A 19,813-nucleotide genomic window follows, 5' to 3' on the forward strand; every position below is an offset into this window, starting at 1 on the left:
ACACACACAGCCCTGGTGGAAACTGACTCAGCTAAGCTATTCTTTTTATATGGCACAAGATAGCACTGGTGGATGTACGGATGGCTTAGGGACTATTGATACATCGCATACTTGAACTGCGTAGTGCGTATCTTTCTCGTACAGCTACATAGCTTAGTATCAGTGGAAACGGTCACATAGTTTCAAGCACCATAATTTGTGCGGACCTTGTTGGCCGCTCTTTAGGTGGCAAACAGGAATGACGGGGTGGGTGGTTTGCATACTGCTTGCAACCCATATGAGATTAGACAATGAGGATTGATGACAAATCTCAAAAGAACGTGAATAGTAATTGTTCAATTATTGAAACACAAAAGACTAATGAATTTTTAAAAGTTTAACACGCGCCCGACTAATTCCCCGCGCACTATAAGTACTTTGAGTTCATTCTTGTGAAATCGTATTACCCGAAAATATCGCCATTAACATTTATGTCCAGGTTCACCGACTTCTTGGTACTTTTCTGCAAAAAAAAATCCCTACAAGAAACTCTTGAAACTTCAATTAAGGTGTATTATTGTACGGAGAGTATTTGAATATTTCGTGCCCTCCCTGCAAAACTCTTTTAGCCCTACATTCTATGAAAAAGATTCTATAGAAACATTGTGAAACGACTTACGAGATAAGAAAATATTTTAGGTCACCCAGAAAATGAAGATGAAAAATCACAGATAAGACGTTACCACAAAAGGCAAAACAAAGAGGCAACATTTCTTTGTTATTGAATTAATTAAAATTGTTTGTCCACTCTAACTCAAGGACGAATGACAAAAAGTAAAAAGATTTGTTCTCATTTAAAAATTGCATTGTGACAACCGAGAGAACCGTTATTAATTTAAATCCATTTCTTATCATTACTTCCTTTTACACGCTTAGCTACTTTAATTTACTTTTTAATATTGACATAGACTTTGAAATACAGCGAATTTAATCTATTTTCATTGTTAAAATTCAAACAAAACATCGTCAACCTTAGCTTAACGACTCAATCGATCATGATGTCAGTTAGGCATAATGATAATTTATCATCTGTAAGCACACTTTGCAAAATGCCACGGCGCGGTGGCGACGTAATGTTCCGTCCCAACCACCTTAATATAAAATTTGAATTTAAGATTTATTATGTAAATGAGGATTAGACAATGTATACCTATTTACAAACAGCCATATTGAGACTAGGATTACATTATGGAGTCAGTATTAGCACTAAATATCAAATATTTCATTTAAAAACATCGTACCAAGAGCATTTTGAAAATATTCTTTTCACCGCGGTAAAGAATGAGGTCATTTGTTTTCGTAAACTTTTTACTTCCCTTGTAACAAATGACACTCATATCTCGCATGCATATGTCGACGTGGGAAAACACAATATGCTCCGACAAATTATCTGGGAACTTGTTCATACTCGTACTCCTGCCAAGCGACGCTTGAGAATGAAAAATGACGGCTTCTCCTCAAACCTCGCAGATCACAGCTCACACTACTTTATTCTAAAATAAGGATCCTTTTAAAAATAAAATTGCAGCGATTTGTCAGAGCCATTGGTCTAGATAGAATGTTCTTGATAAACATCTTCGTAGAAATGTATGACGTGATTACTAACTTCGTTTTATTTTCGTTCGTATTCAAATGGCTGTTGAAATCAATAAGGATGGCACACAAGGGATCAACAAAAACTTTTCTAAATAGTTCTATACAGGAGGATAATAAAACAAAAGTTTTACTGGAGAAGTTTATTTTAACGTTCGTTCATATATTGATATTTCAGAGACCCGTTTAACTTTACCAGTTCAAAGTTACACATCTAGCTTTTATATGGCGAAAACAGAAACTATTCAGAGCTCTACTAATGCGATAACAGACAACAATTTGAGAGTTAATTAATTACATGCATATTTGTTAAGATATTTATAGGCAATAACTATACATTTTTCGGGCGTATGAGGAAACAATGAAGCGCCTTTATATTATTAACACAATTAAATGTTCACTCAGCTGCAGTCATTACTCGTGGCTTACACATCGACGCAACATTCCAGCCTAGATGTCTTCTTGAAACGATCGAATGCCGGCGCCACCCTTGTTGGTCCCGTTTTTATCTACAAAAAATATGTCCCTTTACAGTTCTTTGGCTTATTTTACTGTTTCATTCATTACGCACTATCTCACAGCCGATACCGCGACCACAACGTTTCTTCTGCTCTTACTTTTTAGTTTCACGATTCTATAGCTGAACTTGTGTTTCTCGTGATATTCGATACTATTATTATCTCCTCTTGTATTTATGATGTCTTCTTTTGTGTCCATCTTTAATTTTCCTTTTATTTTTATCCATCTATCGTTTTTCCAGTCATATTTTCTACCCATAGCTAAGAGTATATCTTCAAACTTAGGCCATTGTGGATTTAGAGAACTAGGCTTAAGTTTATTGTTTAAAGCTCCGTATTTGACAGGATTATGAACATTGATAGAATGTTTAGAGGGCACATCTTTCGTTATATGACTAGTGTTGGTGTATAAAAAATTCTTTTCTATTTTATCGCTATGTTCATCATTCCCCGTTTCTTTTTTACGATCCAGTATATTTGTTACATGTTTGTAGTGTATTCTATCAACATTATCCCCCTTGTATCGTTCCTCTGGATATTCATCGTAAAAGCTTTCTATCTCGCGCTCAATTTTTTCTGTAAAGGAAATTGAAATATGTCAGACACACTTTTTGCAAGCGATTGTTAGGGAAAGGGGAAAGTTTTAAAAGGAACAAATTTTCATGACATCGTTTGTAAACTGTTTTGTTTTGTTAATGCTCCTGCCGTGAATTAAGCAGATATTTTAGCGAAATGAGGAGGAAGTTGACGATGTCAGTCCCCTTCAAAAGTGTCTATTTTAAAAGGTAACATTTTCTGTGTTACAAATGAGGATCTACGGAGAGTAATAAAGAAATGTTTGTAAGAGAATCATGTTGTACAAGTGTAATTAAGGAAATTTATTTTAAGAACAATAAATTAGACAGTAAAATACTGATTTCCAAAATTCACGTAAAAACGTGTTTGAGTACCTACAACGAATGTATTTGCAGATAATATATCTCTGATTTATCCGTGTATATAAATGGCAAAAACTTCATCTAATAAAGATTTCAACTCAGAATAAGATAAAATTGCAAAACTTCTTTCTTCTTTCGAAGTCGGTTTGAAAGTCTCTTGGAATTGTGATCGCGTTTCTAAGACATCAGAACTTAGGAATTCAAGTTTATGGTGAAGTTTCAGATAACACATAAAACTATGTATTATCTATTCCAAGGTTGTGTGTACGTTTAATTAGTTTTCCTGTTCATTTACTAAAATACCGTTTTATCCCCGAAGGGGTTTCGGGTCAAAGAACTGCTGGACTATTTTCAGTTTTTCGAAAATCAGTATTATAGCATGAAGTCTGAAATTGTGCCCATTATATGGCAATAAGCATACCCCTTATTACATGGGACTTATAACACAAATGGTGAAAAGTACGTGTACATTGCACAGTGGCGTTACGTGTCATAATGTCTACCTAACAATATCGATAGTAACTGTAAAACCAAAATCCAATATTGATAGAAGAAAATTAAGGATAAAGAGCTTGTTTAGAGTTAGAAGCATCGTCAAAAGTAAGAAAAGTATTTACTTTTAATGTTAAAAACATATATAGTCAGTGCCCATTAACGTTAAGTATTTTCTTATTTATATTATGTATTTATCCGTAACATATCTTACCTGCCATCGTTTTGTACATTTCAATATCATGCCGAAGCTTTTCTTTGTCCCTTTCTTTCCAATGTCCATCGCCTTGATCTGTGGGAAATAAATTAAAGGTATATTTCTACTCTGATAGTAATTTCGGAATGAATAGGAACCTCTCAAAGGTTGGTTCAGAATGATCTCGTTTTTATTGTATTGATAGAAATTTCGATTGATGTTTTGCCCGGGAGCACTGATATATTTACCGATTTTTCCTTTTTTCTTTGTTCGTCGGTGTTATAGTAAATAATAAATCTTCGAGTTATTGAGTATGTTTACGTGATTGTGATTGTGATTTGAAGAAACTTCCTATATGAGATATTATTCGATACGAGTTTCATTGAATTTCATGAGTATCGTCAAAATATTGTCTTACGTTGTCAATAAATTAATAGTATGTCGTCGCAAATTTCTGAAGAAAAATAGGAATGATGACTGGGTATGAAAATTTAAAATCTATTTAGTCTGTTAGTTAGGTAACGAAAATATATTAGACCGTTTGTCGTACAAGCTAACAATCCTTGATAAAACGAATTAAAGTTTAGGAGTGGGAGCAAATACGTAATTTCTACGTAAAAAATGTACCTAGAAGTGACATCACGCGATATTTCTAATCAATATATCTTCGAAAGTATTTGTTTTAAATAAATCTACAAGACGGACATTAAAATAAAAATTAGTCATCTACCCTATTATATGGTGCTCCAAATGATCGAATATTAGATACATGTGTGTACAATAGAGAGAATATTTACTCGAATTTATATAGAAATGGAATTTGTATAGATTTTACTTACTGATACACACTACGAAGACAATAACAAAGACTGTGTAGTCCATTATACGGCTGTATAACAGCGTTTCACCGAAGCCTTGGAACCTGGAACAATACAAACTAAACTTAATACAGTTGGCCAAACTATGTTCATGGTATTTGTTGTAATGATGTCTGAAATAGGTCCCTATCAGTATATCATCGAAACTTGCCGGTTATAAATGTTTGCTACATAATAGAGTACCTTGGTGAAATGATATTTATTCATTGTTGTTTACAACTTACTACGTATTGTGATTTCTAAGAATTACATTTTCTACTTTTCTGGGATGTTATAAAGTTATAATTATATATCCAACGTAATTCCGCTATACAACGTATTCGCCGCGTCGTTTTACCATATGTGTTATAAGTCCCAGGTAATAGTGGGTCAGCCTTTGCCATATCTGGGCACCATTCCGGTATTCTGTGCTACTATTGAGTTTTTTTAATAAAACATATTCATTTATAGTTGCAGTATTTCCATGGTTCGATTCTCATGCAGGTGTATGATATATTTCGAATAAGTCAAATTTCGATTTAGGTATGGTTGTTTCGAGACATAACAAGAAATACAGTATTTTAGTGTGTTTTCAAAAACAAAGTCTCATAATCATGACTATTTAATTCATGACCAAATAACCTACATTTCATAAACAACTTCAAACTATTCACATCTTCTTTAGACCTAAATTTCGAAAGAGCGCAGCTACCAGTTACCAGTTATACACAAAATGAAATAAAATAAGCCTTAGCTTTCGTGGCTTCAAAATATTTAACCACGAACTAAGCTGAACTTCGTGTTGGGTATTTGTAAAGTTTACAGCAGAATTTTCAGTAGAGGCACGTCGTGATTTCGGTGTAAAAGTATGCGAACACTTTTTGTTAGCCTCGCAGTGATGTATGCAAAAAGAATAGTTGAGTTACAATTTGCGTCCCACATATTCGAGAATTGCGCTGAGTTATTCCTCTGTGCGTTACGTAATCTGTGTACTCGTGACACAGTTGGGTGATTTTAAAAAGAAAAGCCTTTTTATGAGAAGTAATTGTATGTCAATAAGTTTTTTTTTTTTGGAGATCATATTTGAATGACTTTTGTTTTAATTTTTTTGGGTGTGGGAGAGTCATGTTTCGGCTTCATAGAAAACAGACGGGAAACAACGCCTGCCTTGTGTTTTGTTGTGTAAGTCTGATTACCGAAGACCTAATTACCTTCTCAATACCCAATCTTCCCAATGCCCTATTCCTCAATAACCCCCAAAAGCCCGGCGACGCACTTGTAACGCTTCTGGTGTACATGGGCGGCGGCGTGCTTCTCATCAGGTGATCCGTATGCTCAATTACCGACTAATACCATAAAAAAAATAATTCATCTACAATATCCACAACTGGAAGTTACGATTATACACCGATCAAAAAAATATAAATTTTTGATCGGTATTTAGCAATCAATTGGAATTTGATTGTTTTCACGATGAGTTATGTACTAAGTATAATGTATATTTTACTGAACAAAAACTAACTAACAAAGTTTTTGTAACCGTTTTAAAAATGAATACACAAAGAACCTACTTTCAATATAGCTGAAAAACGTAAACGCAAGCTTAGAAAATTCAAGTTTCCCCTCTGAAGGTCATTCATTTCAATTTGCGAGTGTCATAAACTGAGTCAAGAGGTTGGGCATGCTTTTATGAGCTAGGCCATTCTCAACCATACAGTGACGTGATAGGTCGTATAATACAATGGGTTTGGGTCCTTTAGTGCCCAAAGGAATTTGGGTATAGTTATATCCTCGAAACAGAGATAAAATTTACTTGTCTCTACTGGATAGATTGACTGCTTTGTTGAATCAATGATTACAAGTGTGATATCACTGAGCATATCATTGAGCATATGACATAATATTTTCAGATTCCGTGTTATTGCTTAGAAATGTTTGAAAAGATAATAATGCTCTGCTCGACCTGGGAATCGATTCCGACACGTTTAGCAATATGATTTCACGGCTAGTCGACAAATAAATCAATCTTAGAACAAAAATTAGGTAATATTAAGCTAAACATGCTTCCGAACTACTAAAATGAAATAACTTTCGTGAGACTACCTATATTAATTATTGTGTTATCGGCTTATTCAGGTAACTGTTTAACTCCAGTAGCAGCGCGACAATCAAGGCGTCATGTGTAGCGGAATTCTGATCATGAATATGAGCCTCTAACATGGCTTGAAACTAGCAGAGTTCCTCGGCAAACAGTTACGAAAGTAAACCGATAGCAAAATAAATAACTTAAATGAAAATTTATCGACAACAATATTAATCGTTTCCTGAACGGAAAAAAAGCATGAACACTACTGTAATTAACACCCATCGATACAGCACACCAAAATTAAAAAGACAATATTTTACTTAGCACCTATCAATAGTACCTGACTCATCAAGACAGCTGTGTAAATTATGTATGTAATTTTGTAATTAAACGAGGTCAAGTTTAGAAACAAGAGTAGCTAATAATTGTACCGTCATTAGACGTACAGACGCCAGACGTTCTAATAATATAATGTAATTATGTACATTACAATGAACGTTATATGCTTTAAATATTTACAAATTGCCTTATATAGACGTAATTCTCCTCTAACTAAACGTAAGAAGCTTTATTCCGAATTTTCACGCTTTCCACTCATGTAACCTATTTATTTTACATTGAGTGTGTTAGCTACATGTACCCCTAGTGCGAGTTTGCTTTGCATTTGACTAGATCGGAACGAGAGCTCGTTTGGCGCTGTTGGTAAATTCGATTGGTTGATAAATTCGAACCGGCCAATCAGAGCGCCGAATGCGGTCTTGTTTTGATTTAAGCAGACTTATACTAAGGGTATTGATATCATCATCATCATCATTTACAGCCCACAATAATTCTTTCCTGGATAATGACTCTCTCCATATACTCTCCACTGAGTGGAAGAATGCTTTTCATAAAAATAGGTTTACGAAATCTACTATTACAGGTTTAAACTTAATCTAATGCGATAGAAGCTACTAAAACAAAATAAACAAACAATAACAAACATATTAACCGAATATGCGAATACACTTGCGAATTGTCATTCACCGAACAGTGGAATAAATCTATCTGGGTGCGTATCGCGCGTGCCATTGGTGCTTTCTTTACAAGCTCAGTGTGAGCTGATAGTACCAAAAACAACTGCAGTCGCCGCCGTCAAGATAATAATACGTATACTATTTTTTACAAATCTATATTTGCATCTAAAATTGACTAAACTAAACGTTTCAGGATATCGGATGAAAAGAATCTGCAACTACTTATTAAAGGGTCGGATCGAGGGACGAATACGAAAACGGTTTCAGCAGAAGGTGCTAGTGGGAACACCAAATTTTTTATTCAAGGTAAGAATAGTTCGAATGATTGAACTTTTTATCATAATGGGCTTTTATTAACTGATAGAGTAAGAGGTATTTAAGTTTTGTGTACCTAACTTAATATTTGGTTTAGTAAAATATTAGTGACTGTGTAGCGGTTTATCTGCTACACAGCCAAGCTATTGTGGACGCTAATCTCCTAGCAATAGGATCTAGTTCCTGAACTCAGTTAGTGGTTATAATATGTTTATACCCACTACAACTGGTATCTAGGTAGAGATAATTTTTTTGCTTGTTTTAAAAAATACGTGCTAATGTATTCTGCAAAGATCACAAATGATGGAAAATACTATCTTCATTGATCATGACTTATTACCATTTCGGAACTACATATACCTACTTGTACATAGTCAAGTTATATCAAATTGAAACACAAAATTATGTTTTTCTATACTTCAAAGTAAGCCAACTGTTAGCAACTTTTTGAAACATTACATTTTTAGATTAATTTTTAACAGAGTTTTGCTGACTTCAATCCAGTCGTTCCGCGTCGACCCTTATCAAACTAAATCTCCTTCTTAGTAATATTTCCAAGGTACAGCTGTAACATTAATATTTAAATTAGTAACGAGAAACTAGGGTGGATGGATTCACTGGAAATCTTGTAATCTAAATCCTTTCCAGTCATCATTTTACAAGAAATCTTCCGTAAGAAAATAACTGTTTTTATACAGAACATCATTGTTTGTTTCTTGGAAGGATCTTAAGTTACTGTCAAGCTTGTTAAAAAATGTTAACCTATAACGTCACGTTCCGTGGGCGCCTTAAAGAGCCATCAGACCACCACAGTGGGGCCCATCCGCCTGCTGCCTGATCCGGAGCTGCGGACTGCCTAGCAGGTTTATCGGAGCTCTGGTTTGAAAGGCAGGAGTAGGAACGGGGTGGTTTTTAGTCAGTAAGAGTCTGACACTCCCTCTCGCCTCACCCAGGGCAAGAGAAGACATGGGATGATTTTCCCCCTCAAAAAAAAAGCCTATAACATTCACTATTGAATACGACTGCACGATTGACCTGCTGGCAGGGCAACCGGCTGCCGCCCAACGTGTAGCGAGTTTGATTCCCGCACGGAGCAACTCTTTGTGTTATTTTAATACGAGTATAACTTTAAATACATTACATTAGCATTTTCAAAATATAAAAAATATATAGATGCGCTATGTAGATATTACGTTGAGGTATACAATTTTTTTAAACGTTGCTTCACACTACGATTTTCTCCTGTGTCGTGAGTGCGTTTACAAACATACAATTTCACATGCACTCATACTATAGATGCGCGACAAAATTACGGAAGAAATAATTATGATTATGATAGTTCACACTTTTAGACAATTCTGAACTATCCCAATCTAATAAGACAATTCAGTCGAAACGATCTGAAAAACAGTTTGCTTTCCTTCATCCAATGATATCTTCTGATTAATTTCATTGCGAGATTCAAGACAAATTGTTCTGGTCCCCGGGGCGCGCAGTCCGACACAGTTAAGCTTATGCTTAACCGTCTCGGTACTTGTCTGGTCTCTTTTCTCTCAAATAGCTGTATTACATTTTCAACTTTATTCATTTCATACAAAGTTTAAAATTCAATGAAAAAAAAACACAGATAGAAAAAATAGTCCTGACCACTATATATTCTAGAACATGAATAGAATTTCCATCGCAAAGAAACCAAGATTTTCATATCAAATGAAACACTCGCTTTATTTAATGATACAACAAAGATAATAAGGTTTATATACACAAATACATTTAATTCCACTGCCGATTTATTTTTATTATCAAGTGTATTTCAAATAATAATATCAAGGTGTTTACAAAGTGTAAATAAACATAACTTAAGGATCGAAATCGCGCGATACCAAGAAGCCATTGAAATTCTAACATTCTCGAAATTTCTAAGAGAAAATATACCTCATTTTTTCAGGTTTCTCGACGACATTGCCATCTAAAATGAAATTTATGGAATTCTCCTGTGCCGAGGGCAAAAGTTGAACGATGTGGTGACTTTTTAATTTGTTCAAGGATTTTTTTTTTCTCTGAGGTCTTATTAAAATACGTTTTCTTCTAATATACGGCGTTATTATCTACACCTGTCACCTCCATTATTTGCATATTTAGATTTTTCTTTTTTGCTCCATGTTGGCTGCTTGTTGAGATATTGTTAGTATTTTTTCTTTATTATTGTAATTAAAACAGTATTGATATTAATGTTTACATTTTTACATTGTATAAATAATTGTGTTTCTTTTCTGCGTTTTATGTTACGTTGAGGTATTGTTTTGTGGTTTGAATAATAAATTCTTATTCGGTAGTGTTGGAGCTATGTAATTATTTACGTATTAGAGAATAATTTTTGCGGTGAAAGTAAAGTGACTGCATGGTTTGTACGGTGGCTGGGTATTATGTTGCGTACAACGTGTAGCGGGTTCAATTCCCACACGGAGCAACTCTTTGTGTAATCTGCAAATTGTTGTTTGTCATGTGTGTGTGAATTTATAAATGAGGGGGCAACGTCTTATTTAAAAAATAAATAAGCACATATAAAATGTTTTTTATACAACTGACCTAGAAGTTCAGAAAAACGGACTTGCCGTTGACTCACATACATAAAAAAGAAGTCATAATAATTTTATATCAATTTAAACTAACAAGTTCTAGAAAATTCTAGAAGCGTGCTTTCAACTCAAACAAGTGCTCACATGCAGTACAGAACGATAACGATACTTTACACTGACGTTTATAGAACGTTGCTACTTCTTTTAAACTTCACAGCCGTAAAAAGTCGTATTAAAGTGTAAGCGAAGTAAAAACTTGTCGTTTGAACGTAAATGTTCATTAGTTCTGGATTATCGTCGACATGTGAGAAGCAGGGAGCACGGAGCACGTCTAGACGAAATGCAAATATTTAACGAATACTTTAGATTTGAGGGAAATGTTAAGTAAAAATGTAACTTAATTTTTTTTATTATAACTTTCGTGAGAATATCAGCGCGACAATCACCGCGTCCGGTGTCGCGAAATGTTATTCATAAATATGAGCCTCTAGCATGGCTTGAAACTAGTCGAGCTCCTCGTCAAACAGTTACGTAAGTAAGCCGATAACAATGTGATAAATCCTCGTTATAAATCCCTATTACAAAGGACATAGATAGCACAACTGGTGGAACAATAATATTGTTCTCGTATCATCATATCATGATGGATGATACATAATTATACGTCTTTCGTCATAAGTAATTGACGGTATATTAATAGGGATATATGAAGTGTGTCGTAGTGGCCCAGAGGTTTAAGACGCTTCGCTTCTCATACATCAGGAAAGGAGGATTCGAAACCTACCAACAACAAGTCTAAATGTGACTTATTCCAAGTCATATGCACTTTCTAAGATTACTCAAACGGTGAAAGAAAACATTGTGAGGAAATCTTACTTATAATTTCAAATTATAAGTTTGAAATCGCCGACCCGCATTGAGCAAGCGTGATGATTTATGCTCAAAACCTTCATGGTGCAAAAAGCGGCCTTTGGTCAGAAGTAGCCACTTACAGGCTGTTGATTTAATAGCAATACGCCAGATACAAGAACTGCTTCAATTGTCAAAAAACAAAAATAACACAACTTTTCCGACTCTTTTATACCCTAAGTCGTTTGTACCCTTTTAATATCCTTTCAAGGAATACTTTACCGAACACTAATGTTAGGTGTGAAGTAAAAAGTTCTTACTTAAACGTAAATGTGTACATTAGCTCTACATTATCGTGGCTACGTGACTAAAGTAAGTAAGGAACGGCACGTCTACCGTCTTGTCTAGACAAAACACAAACACCTCGGCCCTAGCTACACTATGATTTGAAGAAAATATAAAGTGAAATCTTGTGTATATAGGTTGTACAGTTTTTGACGTAAAAAATATCGGTAAATAGAATTAGTGTGTAGTGACACTTAACACTTGATTGCATAGTTGAAGCAGTGGTAGGACAAACAGCTGTTACACAACGTGTCAAGGATTCCATTTTCACATGAAACCTTTTTTTGTGTGATGTACTGGTCGACTCACAACCGGTATCATCATCACCTAGATTACCTAAATATGACTCAAACTGAATTCAACTCCTACATTCCGAAATAACGTGATGCGTGGTCCTATCCGGCTCGAAGGACCAAAAATATGTTAGGGTACGTAGTTTGTTGTTTAAGAAGAGAAATAATGTTTTATTACTTATAATTATTAAATATTCTTTATCTTAACTTATCAAGGATGAAATATTTAAATGTTTTGAATGCAGCCGATTCTCGCGGTAGACGAAAGTGCACTGAATATATCGTAAAACATATTCAATTAGGACGGTGCGTCACGCCAATATAGCTGAGTAAGGTGTTCGGTGAAAACATCGAACAATACATATTATCATGAAGCTTAATGAACAAATCGTCAACGTATGTGTACTTCCCGGAAAAAATAACACTTCAAACATTGTTTTATTATTTTATCCTTTTCCACTTTATAAAATTCAGAGTGCTTTGGAAGTATGAAACATACTCGTATAAAGCGAAATCCTAAAATTGAAACACGTGACCACGAGCTATTTTCTGTAACAAAATCCTCTATTGAATATCTTTTATTTATTTCCATCGAATTTTATTTTCGCTTCAAGCTTCATCGAGTTGCTAAGCCGACCGCTGTTCCGGGATTGTTTTGAATTTTATGTTTTTTATAGTAATTTATATTTAAAAAACAATGCAGACTATTATTGACTGCGTTAATTTTAATTGACAATAGCCTCATTAGTTGAGTAGTAATAATTGAGACTGCAGAACCAGAGAGTTCTAGTTGACTTTCCAATTCAGGTACATAATAACTAATTAACTATGCTATACAGCTTAAAATGGAACTGGGCTGGACACGTCTGCCGCATGTCGGACGAGCGGTGGGCAAAACTCACCACTGAGTGGAGTCCACTAAACGTCAATAGACGCCGCGGCAGGCCCAGAAGGAGATGGCGGGATGAACTCGACGCCTATGAAAAGGATTGGCCACAGAAAGCTCTACACAGAGACGAATGGAAGGAGGGTAGGGAGGCCTTTGCCCTGCAGTGAGACGACCATGGCTGAAAATATAATATAAATATATGCTATACAAACAAATTTGTGACTACTTTTACGAGGATGTATCTCTCTATCATCATCAGTAATACTGATATTAAATAATAAAAAAATTGAGTGTACAAATAAAATCACTCATCATGATCATCGTCATCAGTCGGATGACGTCCACTGTTGAACATAGGCCTCCCCCTAATCCAATCCCTATATCAGCCAAAAGCAGCCAAAAAAGTAGAACAGGTAAAGCACTGAAACACTAAAATACAAACTTCAAAAGCCGAAACAATATACCGTATAAAATATACAGAGGGAGCATTTAAACAATGTTTTTAACAACAATCAGGTTGTACGATAAACTTAAATTACACCTTTATCGGGGAACATTATCGAAACAATTTATTGAAAGGACAAATAATACTGTATTTTAGCCGACCAGCTTTAATTCCTATCATAAATACGCCTGTTGTGTCTGAAAAGCGTAGACTGATGTTATTATACTGCTTACTTTTTAACATTCAAGATTATGTCTATTGTAATAAGGAAGACTTTTGCCCGATTGAAATTGAACGACTACTCAAAAACGAACCTTGGTTTCGAGCCCCGGGTAAAATATAAGAGGGTTTTCAAATTTATATAAAGTGTAAACGTCGGTGTTATATTATACATAATTATATTTTTTATATTATGAACACTCTTTTCTACCCGCTTCGTGGACTAGGATGCTTTTTTAGCTATTAGATCTTCGTAGTATAGCTACATAGATCATACATCTGGTAGAAAAGCACCCTAAAATATGACTACATCAACCAATGAAACCACCCACACATTCGTAAAACAATACATAACCAATACATGGTACGAATGTCAAGTACCTCAAATCTATACCTTAATTTTCAAGGCCCAAACAGTTTTGTTTTCAGACTGAAATATAAGTAGGCGGGCGCCAGGCTATACCTAATGACTGAAAATTACGTACTTGATTACTAATAGCAGTAAAACAACTGGTTACTTAGGTACCTACATATTTAATCATATTTATTACCCTTTGTTTTTATTTTACCCAAGTTTTGATACAAATTATGTTTCTAACGTGGAAATAAAAGGTACTTTACTTACTTATAATATGGTTCAAAGTTCCACATAATAATAGATATTTATCAATGTCTGTATATATATAATACATGTGAGTAAACTAAAAAAGGTAGCTGAAATTTTAATACTTTTTACACCGTCGTGGAAAACTATCTGCATTATATACCATATTTTAAAACCATATACACCTAATATACGACTATGGCAACTACGGCCAAGCTTAGCGACTTTAGTCAAGCTTGGCGACTTTGGCCAAGCTTGGCAACTTTAGCCAAGCTTGGCGACGATGGCCAAGCTTGGCGACTATGGCCAAGATAGTAGATTATGGCCAAGCTTGGAGCACATAGTCAAGCTTGGAAAGTATGGTCAAGCTTTAACATTAGAAAGATTTGAATTTTTGGAAATCTTCTATCAAGGACCGTAATTTGATTCTGTAACGAAATTAAAATAATAATCAAATTAAAATTTAATACTGAGCAAAACTATGTTTTCAAACTCTTTGTAACTTTCATCAGTCCAGACCAAATATTTTATTTTTCGAATATTTTAGACCTATCTCTAACAAAATTATTATTAGCAGTTGGTTTGAAAAAATCCTAAACATTTAACGAATTTTAGGTACCAAACATCTCCATTCAAAACTGGCTTCATAACTTTTACCAGTACTCATACACATACATATAGCAACCTTGTAAATTAATCAAACTCTAAATGGAACCCTTCCATTTTCACCCAGTTGGGCACCAAACATGTGAACATTGTCACAAACTTTCACACATAACAATTAGTGTGACAAATGGCTTGTATTTAGACAGATGACATAAAGTCGTTATGTAGTGGCAATCATCATTATGTTCTCGTAATGTCAGCTACACCATTAGCTTTCAAAGTGAAATAAAATGTAGCTTAGTATAGCACATTGTTTGTCTTTGAACAATCAAAATGTTTCAAAGGCATAACGTTAGTATTTACTCAGTCTAAAGGTTCCAAAAAATATAACACTGACAACCTTAGAACGTCCATTTAAAACTCTCCCATCGTATATTTAGAGTGGGCGTTAAGTACCTACTAATTAAGGATTGCATAAAATTTAAATTCTAAACACAACAGAAACCCTTTCTAACAAAACCTATGCAAATACAGAATGAGCCTACAAACCTTTATTTACGCGCACTTCCAAATGCGAATTTCAAACAAACTCTTCCCAGTTTGATTGCGAACTCCGAAACTGAACTTTATTTTTCAGTCACAAAACTTTGTTCTTGTCCGTAACGAACGATTTCGAAGCGAGCGAGACGCGTGCTCCCTCGCTCAAGGCTCGAATCCGACTGACTACGCGGTTGTTCGCGAACTTCGTTTACTATAAGGCTGCATGCCAACCCCTCGCAATTCAACCCTGTGTCTATTACATTGAATGTTAACTACCAACGAGTGTGTAACACAAAAGATGAGAGCCTGTAATGGACGTTACGTCACGATGCGTTCTCAAAGTTTGAATGGTTTTTATAGTGAATGTGAGGGTTGGTTTTTACACCCCAGCGCTCCCTCGGTGTCGTACTTAAACTTGTATTGCATGTCTGTAAGGTAGGCTTTTCAATCAGACACGTTGCCCTTTGAATTTAAATTGTATTGCTTGTTTTGGTTTAGTTTTTCTTGTTAATCAATTTCTATTCAGAGACTTAATTAACTTCCTCCACGTTGAGCAATAGCCACAACATTCCGCTGCATTTATTCCTCATAATTGAATTGCTTTTTCAATCTTTTGTATTCAAGAGTTCTATTTGAGAACATGGAAATACTTTCTTTTAAATTGTGGAATAAATTATATCAAATAGGTTGTGAACTAAATTAAATTACCTACTATTTCTTTTGATATTCTTATTCCAGGCTTTTTATGAGTGAATAGATAAAACATTCACTGTTTAGTTACGACGAGGTATGTACTGAGTATCATATAAAAAAGTATTACATGACTATATCGTAAATAAAATACGATAAAATACATACATACGTATTTTACATAAAATATGTGGTACTCACTATTCGCCAAGTTTATTATTACGTTGACTTCTTTATACTACTATTGGCGACGTACAGGTTTTCGTTAGAAAAATATAAATGTTTTTTATGTAGTATAACCTGGTAAACTAGCAGACGGATCACCTGGTAAGCAATCACCACCGCCCGTGGACACCCCAAACACCAGAGAAGTTACAAGTGCGTTGCAACATAGGGTTATTGGGGAATCGAGGATTGGGAACATTGGGGATTAATTGGACAACGCGAGCGTTATTTTACGTCGGTTTTCTTTGAGATCGTGGTATCACTCCGGTCGAGCCGGCCCATTCGTACGCCCAAAAAACACTTTAGATACTGTTTCAAATAACTAACAGTCTCTAAAGTCTAAAATGAAATGTAACGAAGAATCTGCTCGTTTCCACAACCGAGTAGCCATTTAAGCCATTGGATAAACATTCATTAGAACCATTTTTAATATGTTCTCTTTTTTATCGTCTAGCCTTTTAGTCTGCAGGACGCAGACTGAGCAGAACAGAGTCATTAAAATCGTTTTCGTTTCGTTTACAAAAAGTACAACAAACCCTTTTCAAAGCTTAAGACTTTAGTGGTTAGGATTTTTCACTTTGTCTAAAGCAACATTGTGATTTTGGTCCCTTGTATATTTTATTGGATGACAAATGTAACATTGAGGGGCTTTTCTACCAGAGACGTGCTATTTAGCTATGCTACTAAGTTGTAATAGTTGGAAAACCATCCAAAGTATACATTACATATTAATAATATATAGATATAGATAAATATGAATCAGAAAAAGGAGTGTTATTTGCATCTACATTAAGAAATCTAACTTCTTTGCATCTTAATAAGGTATATATTACATTTTCACTATATTGCAATGAGCTCAATAGCATACTACTTATAGTATTAGGTAGTATATCTAGGCACCATTGGGAAACATTCACGATGTTTTGTACCTTTTCTTGGGGAACATAACTAGTAAAACTCGTGAAGATTCCCTAAAGTGTTGAGACAAACCCAAAATGTCGTAATATCGACGCATATACAAAGTACAGTGACCATCACGTCAACCTTCACCTTCCTGTCCAAAGTCTTCAATGAATTTTCGACGTTATTTCAAAAACTATAAAGTTGAAAATTGTGGCAAAAATTACAGTTTGGTGTAGGTTGAATTGCTGTGTCTGTACATATGTGTGGTGTTCAAGTGTGTCCCTTTCTTTCGGGTCGTCGGCTTATGTGTCGGGTCCTCTAGTGATTGAAGACCTCTATACGTGGAGATACGATACGGTATTTTGTGTTGTAGAGCAGTTATCTTTAGAATACGTAATCTTTCGATAGATGGAACGGTTTACATTATTATTTTCTTTTGAATGATGAGTAGACTTTAGCGGGTGTTTAGAAAATAATTGGAAGGGTTGGTTTAATTGCAATTACAACAAATAGGCAATAGTGTAATACCGGTCAAAATTCCAGACTTCGTGCTACTACTGAGAAAATTTTAAAAACCGAAAATCACCCAGCTTTACTATGCCCGGCACAGGAATTGAACCCGCGACCCCTAGCCCGGCAGTCGCTCTTACGGCCACTTGACCAACGAGGCAGATAAGTTTGAATTACATAATTATATGTTTTCGAGGTATGCAAGTCAAAAATAAATCATATTACGCGTTCGATTAACACGCAATTTCTAATTTCTGAATTTAAATAACAGTGTGCAAATGTAATGCAATTGTCTGCAATTACATACACATTGAACAAAATGGTTCAATGTACATAATATTGAGCCGGTTCTTTGTGTAGTCAAACTCGTAATAAATAAAGCAAATCCGGGCATTGAAAAATGTTTGCATGCTGATTCGAGGGAGGAATAAAAATGTAAAAACGTGTAATCCTCGTCTCCTCGTATTTTTATTCCACCACGGTTTATCTTCTCACTGAAGCTAAACAAAAAAATGTATAGAAACTCCAACCTAATTAGATCTAAACATTTTGATGGCTTTCGTTTTGTTCAAATTGTCTGTAATTAGAGTGGTGTAATTAATTAATTAGACTCGTTTTTCTTCTAGACAGACTGAACAGAAAATTAGTTGACGATAAAATAAGTAATGTGTTGTGTACATGACTTGTTTAGGTCAAGATATGTTCGAAAAATTATTTTAATTAAGTATTTACCTCTGCTGGTTAGTTTTAATTATTGGATAATTAGATTAGATTTATTGAGATAAACAAACGGGGAAGGAAATCGTCGTGAGGAAACCTGGGTTTGTAATTTCAAATTATAAGTTTAAAATCGCCAACCCGCATTAAAGCCATTGAATAAATTGAATAAAGTGATTAACGCTCAAAAACCTTCTCTATGCGAGAGGATTTGGTCAGCAGTGTTCACTAATAGGCCGTTGATGTGATGTGTTAGATTTAATTTCCATCACTCCAATATGTAGATATTATTTTTCTTAGTAATGAAAACTTAACACAATTAAATAATTAGGTTGAAGAAAAGCAAACGCAAAAATAAACTACACAAACCAAGGCACAATTTCTCACTTTACATTCGTAGCGCTACGACGCTACGACGTTACGGCTACGAAATTATCACGGGCATTGTCACCCATAGAAGCGCGTAGCCGAGCGCCTACGAGTTATCATGTCAACAATCAAGTATTATTTTACCTATTCCAAAATACTAATCCAAATATAGATCTTCCTTTATTTGTGCTTCAACATACCTAAGTTAATAATAGATAGGGTAGAATGGTACCGGTATAGTACTTTTTAGTCAAGAGAAGGTAAACCTATTCTACCACTTTGGCAACTCTATTAAGATCTGACTGCTTCATATCAGATTATGATCATAATATTTTAATGAAGCTTAAACTTGTTTAAGAGTGCTTTTTCCAGAGATTTTTATTTAAACCTACATAGGTATAAATATTTTAGATTAATGATTAATTGTTAAATAAAAGTTAAAGTTTTTTGACGAAACACCCAGCTATGCTACAAAGATGTTATAACTAACCTGTGAAACTATGTGATCGTTTCCACTGATACTACTATGTAGCTGTGCGAGGAAAATGCGTAGCTCGAGTATCAGCTGATGTATCGATACTAAGGAAGCCATCCATAGCACGCATTCGTAGCACACATCTTTCAATGTAGCATAGCACATCTCTGGTAGAAAAGCAACCTTAACCCGAGGATTTCGAATAAATGTCATTCACAACTCCTTAGCAAATGACCAAAACAATTGGTAACCTAAAGTTAACCCCCATAAATCACTCGTTGAAATATCACAAGACATTGATCAAATTATATAACCATTATCGATCGGACTCCTTGAAAGGGGATATCCGCGAGCAGATAACAGAAAAATATTGTCCGTACGTCTTACTCGTAGCAAAAGCTATTTTCGTAAATCGTTAATCAGTCGACCGTGCGGAAAACTGATAAGGCTGACCATTCGCCAATTAAGTTAATGGTGATTCTTTCTCGACCTTGACATAAATGCT

General features: G+C 34.8%; 1 protein-coding gene across 2 annotated transcripts; it reads right to left on the reverse strand.

Moving 5' to 3' along the window:
- Positions 1–1,760: 1,760 nt before the first annotated feature.
- LOC118264786 (uncharacterized) lies at positions 1,761–15,600 on the reverse strand. Of its 2 annotated transcripts, XM_035577419.2 has the most exons (5): positions 15,429–15,594; positions 4,616–4,698; positions 3,795–3,872; positions 2,250–2,726; positions 1,761–2,141 (listed from the first exon to the last, which is right to left on the reverse strand). In XM_035577419.2, exons 2-5 carry the CDS (start codon positions 4,656–4,658, stop codon positions 2,083–2,085), a joined length of 657 nt encoding a protein of 218 aa, XP_035433312.1. In that variant the 5' UTR covers positions 4,659–4,698; positions 15,429–15,594; the 3' UTR covers positions 1,761–2,082. The 2 variants fall into 2 exon arrangements, with proteins under 2 accessions (XP_035433312.1, XP_035433314.1); XM_035577421.2 differs by having other exon boundaries at positions 1,761–2,726; positions 15,429–15,600.
- Between the last annotated feature and the right edge of the window lie 4,213 nt (positions 15,601–19,813).

Source organism: Spodoptera frugiperda, chromosome 26 (assembly GCF_023101765.2).
Source record: "Spodoptera frugiperda isolate SF20-4 chromosome 26, AGI-APGP_CSIRO_Sfru_2.0, whole genome shotgun sequence".
Classification (NCBI taxonomy): domain Eukaryota; kingdom Metazoa; phylum Arthropoda; class Insecta; order Lepidoptera; family Noctuidae; genus Spodoptera; species Spodoptera frugiperda.

What these genes read in the sequence shown, in the direction of transcription:
- LOC118264786 (XM_035577419.2), bottom strand. Translation starts at nt 4,658, where the DNA reads ATGGACTACACAGTCTTTGTTATTGTCTTCGTAGTGTGTATCA. An exon ending in AATGTACAAAACGATGGCAG is followed by an intron (nt 2,727 to 3,794) that starts GTAAGATATGTT and finishes TTTCCTTTACAG; the next exon opens with AAAAAATTGAGCGCGAGATA. An exon ending in TAGAATCGTGAAACTAAAAA is followed by an intron (nt 2,142 to 2,249) that starts GTAAGAGCAGAA and finishes TATTTTTTGTAG; the next exon opens with ATAAAAACGGGACCAACAAG.